This window comes from Cryptomeria japonica, chromosome 10 (genome assembly GCF_030272615.1).
Source record: "Cryptomeria japonica chromosome 10, Sugi_1.0, whole genome shotgun sequence".
Lineage (NCBI taxonomy): Eukaryota > Viridiplantae > Streptophyta > Pinopsida > Cupressales > Cupressaceae > Cryptomeria > Cryptomeria japonica.
In genome coordinates this window covers 148,731,648-148,734,771 of record NC_081414.1, presented here as the reverse complement: position 1 = coordinate 148,734,771, position 3,124 = coordinate 148,731,648, and the positions used below count along the sequence as shown (strand labels likewise).

Here is a 3,124-nt window from a genome sequence, read left to right as displayed (position 1 = left end):
GCTTAGCAAAACCATACATTGCTGTACCAAAAGCCGGCCTGCCAACCTGCCACCATTCGGCAACGCAACCATAGAGGTCCGGGTCACGAAGCCACATAAGCTGGAACTTAAAAGGCGGCCTCTGAGGTAGACGAGCTGAAGAAGTGACAAGCTTAATTGGCCAATGATCCGAGCCTCTCCAATCCAAAATTTCAGAACTGGAAGACCACAATCCACCCACCCAAAAATAGGAAACCATGAAGTGGTCTAAGCGTTCAACAATGCACCTGTCACCCTCCCTTCTATTATTCCAAGTGAAGCGGCCATTGCTAGGCTTAATATCCACGAGATTGAGTGCTGAGATATTATCTCGGAGCAAGAAAGAAGAAGGATCCAGTCTTGTATTACCTCCTCGTTTCTCCGTTAGATCAAGAATAGCATTAAAGTCCCCGGCAACAATCCATGGCAAGTAAGGAAATAAACTATGAACCAAAAAAATATTATTCCAGACCAGGAGCTTACCTTGGAAGTCAATAGAAGCGTAGACATTAGAAAAGAGAACAGATTCCCCCGACTCAGTGCACAGAGCAACCAGGGATAAGGAGGACTTAAAGGAAATCCAAGACACAGGTTGGATCTTTTGTGGGTTCCAGAGACATGCCACACCCCCCGAAGATCCCTGAGCTCCAATACACTGACATAGACCATTCCTCCACAGCTTAGATGCAATACTCATCATGCATTCCACAGAAACCTTAGTCTCCTGAAGGAAGAGAACATCAGGAGAATGACTCCTAACTAAATCCCAAACAGCCTTTTGTCTAGGGCCACTGTTCAAGCCCCTTACATTCCATGAGATAACTATCATTTCGAAGGAGTCGAAAAGTGGGAATCCAAGGTCTTCACAGAACCTGACTCCACCAATGTCTCCCCAATCATCTTAATCTTTTCTAAGTCCTTCTTTCGTCCCAATTTAACATTTTTCTTTGAGACCCCCTTCTTACCATCTTTTTGAAGAATGCCCAGATGAGGAGAAGATTTACCTCGCTTATCCGACTCTGGAGCTGCAGTCCGTGCAGGAATAGAAACATTCTCTACCCCTTGCCCCAACTCACCATTTGGCTCTAATATCATCTGAACCCCTGTTTGCCCATCCATGACCATAGGCACGGTAGTCTCTTCATGGGAATCAAGAGGAGGAATGGAAGAAATAGTCCCCATTCTAGAATCCCCTGCCTATTCATCCTCAATAATTAATCCAGGATTAACTTCTGGCTGACCCAATTCATCCAAGATCTCGAACCTGTTAAAGGTATCCTCTTCCTGTCGCTCCCTTAGAGTCCGCTTTTGGCCTCTGTTCCGATTACGAGCCTTAACCCGAACAAAGCCCTCAGCATCTTTGTCCTCCCCAACAACAGGCTTCTTCCCTTTGTCCACACTAGGATTATCACGAGGAGGAGGCGAAGTTTGCTGTTCCACTGACTTGGCCTTTGGGCATCTTCTCACAAGATGGCCATATTCATGACAAAGACGACATCGAAAAGGAAGGGTCTCATAATCTAGTTGTTGCACCCAGGAATGTGAGCCCGCACACATCTCTACCGCATCAGGCAGTGGTCTACTCAAATCAAGTTCCACACAAATTCGAGCAAAGGTCATAACTTTCTTACCCAAGGTTTGTGATGAAGGACCCACCGGCTTCCCGAGCATCGATGCAAGCATATGGAGAACATCCTCGCGACAGCATTCTATAGGAAATCTGGGTAACCGAACCCACACCGGAACCCGATTTGGAAGCTCCTCAGAAGGATTAAATCCTGCATGCCATGGTTTGACGAATAGCCCCACCTGGTTATAAAAATAGGGTCCACCCTCAAAAACCCTATTCCGATCAGCCATACAAAGAAACGTTACCATGAAAAAATTATTTGCTAGCAACGTAACCTCCATTTCACCCTCTGGTTCCCAAACTTTCTGAGCCCAGTTTTCCAGAAATTGGAGAGAAACTCTTAAACCCAGGAACTTGCAATACAACGAATGTTTAGAGTAATATTCGACATCTTCGGCAATCATTTCAAAGGGAATTACCAATTTGGGTCTATCTTTGCACCTTTCAAGACATCCGTTAATCTTCGTGATCTGAGATCCCACAGGCGAGCCTGGATTCGTAGCCTCTGTATTCTGAGAGAAGAGGGCATTTTCAAAAACCCTTGCTTCCTGACCTGGCAAATTCGTAGCCACTGCTTCTTGAAATTTTGAACTAGGCCCCTCCCTAGGCGTCTCCCCTTTGGCCATTAGCCCTCTCAGCCCTGGATACCCCACCGCAAAGGTATCTGATCGGGCCCAACACAGCCCCGACCCGTCACAAGAGCGCTGCAAACAAATCGCTCAACTCCCGCACGCATGCACAGCCCACACAGACTCGTCCCAACACAGAACGGCGGCCAAAAAAGATGAACCAAAACCCACAGCAGGAAAAAATGACTCCCCCCCAACCCACGCGATCAAACACCCCCCCACGCAGAAGCAGACACGGCGAGGAAGAGCTAGGGCACGATTGCCCTAGCTCGGCGACGGTAACCAGACGCTCCCATCGCAGTCCCGATCCTGGGTTTTCAAAAAAAAATCCTAGAACCATGTTGATTCAAGGTGAAGTACCAAAATATTTTGGAGAGAAGTAGTTAGCACTAGTGTTTTCCCTTTGAACTGGGTACTTGTCAAGAGAGGTAACAACAAAACACCTTATGAATTATGGCATGGAAAGACTCCTAATGTAAGTTACTTTAGAAATTTTGGGAGTAAATGTTTCATTAAACATGATAATTTCATTGGAAAGTTTGATGCAAAGTGTGATGAAGGTATTTTTCTTGGTTACTCTACAAAGAGTAAGGCTTTCGAATGTTATAAAAAGAGAACAAAAAGGATCATTGAGAGTGAAAATGTGAAGGTAGATGAACTCTCTAAGAAATATCATAAGACTAGCATATCTGAATATGAGAAAGATGAAGAAAAACTTGTGTTTATTGAACTGGAAGTACAAAAGAATGATGAGTAGGAAGATGCAGAAATAGGTGCTCAACGGGTAAATGAAGAAAGTGATGAAGAAGATGAAGAACATGAAGTAGAAGGCACAACACCAAAATTG

The 3,124-nt window shown here is 45.1% G+C and overlaps 1 protein-coding gene across 1 annotated transcript; it reads right to left on the bottom strand.

The window, feature by feature from the left end:
* Nucleotides 1-1,215: 1,215 nt before the first annotated feature.
* On the bottom strand, nt 1,216-2,274 carry LOC131052249 (uncharacterized). Its single transcript, XM_057986869.2, has one exon. The coding sequence runs from the start codon at nt 2,272-2,274 to the stop codon at nt 1,216-1,218; it is 1,059 nt and encodes a 352-aa protein (XP_057842852.2).
* Nucleotides 2,275-3,124: the final 850 nt, after the last annotated feature.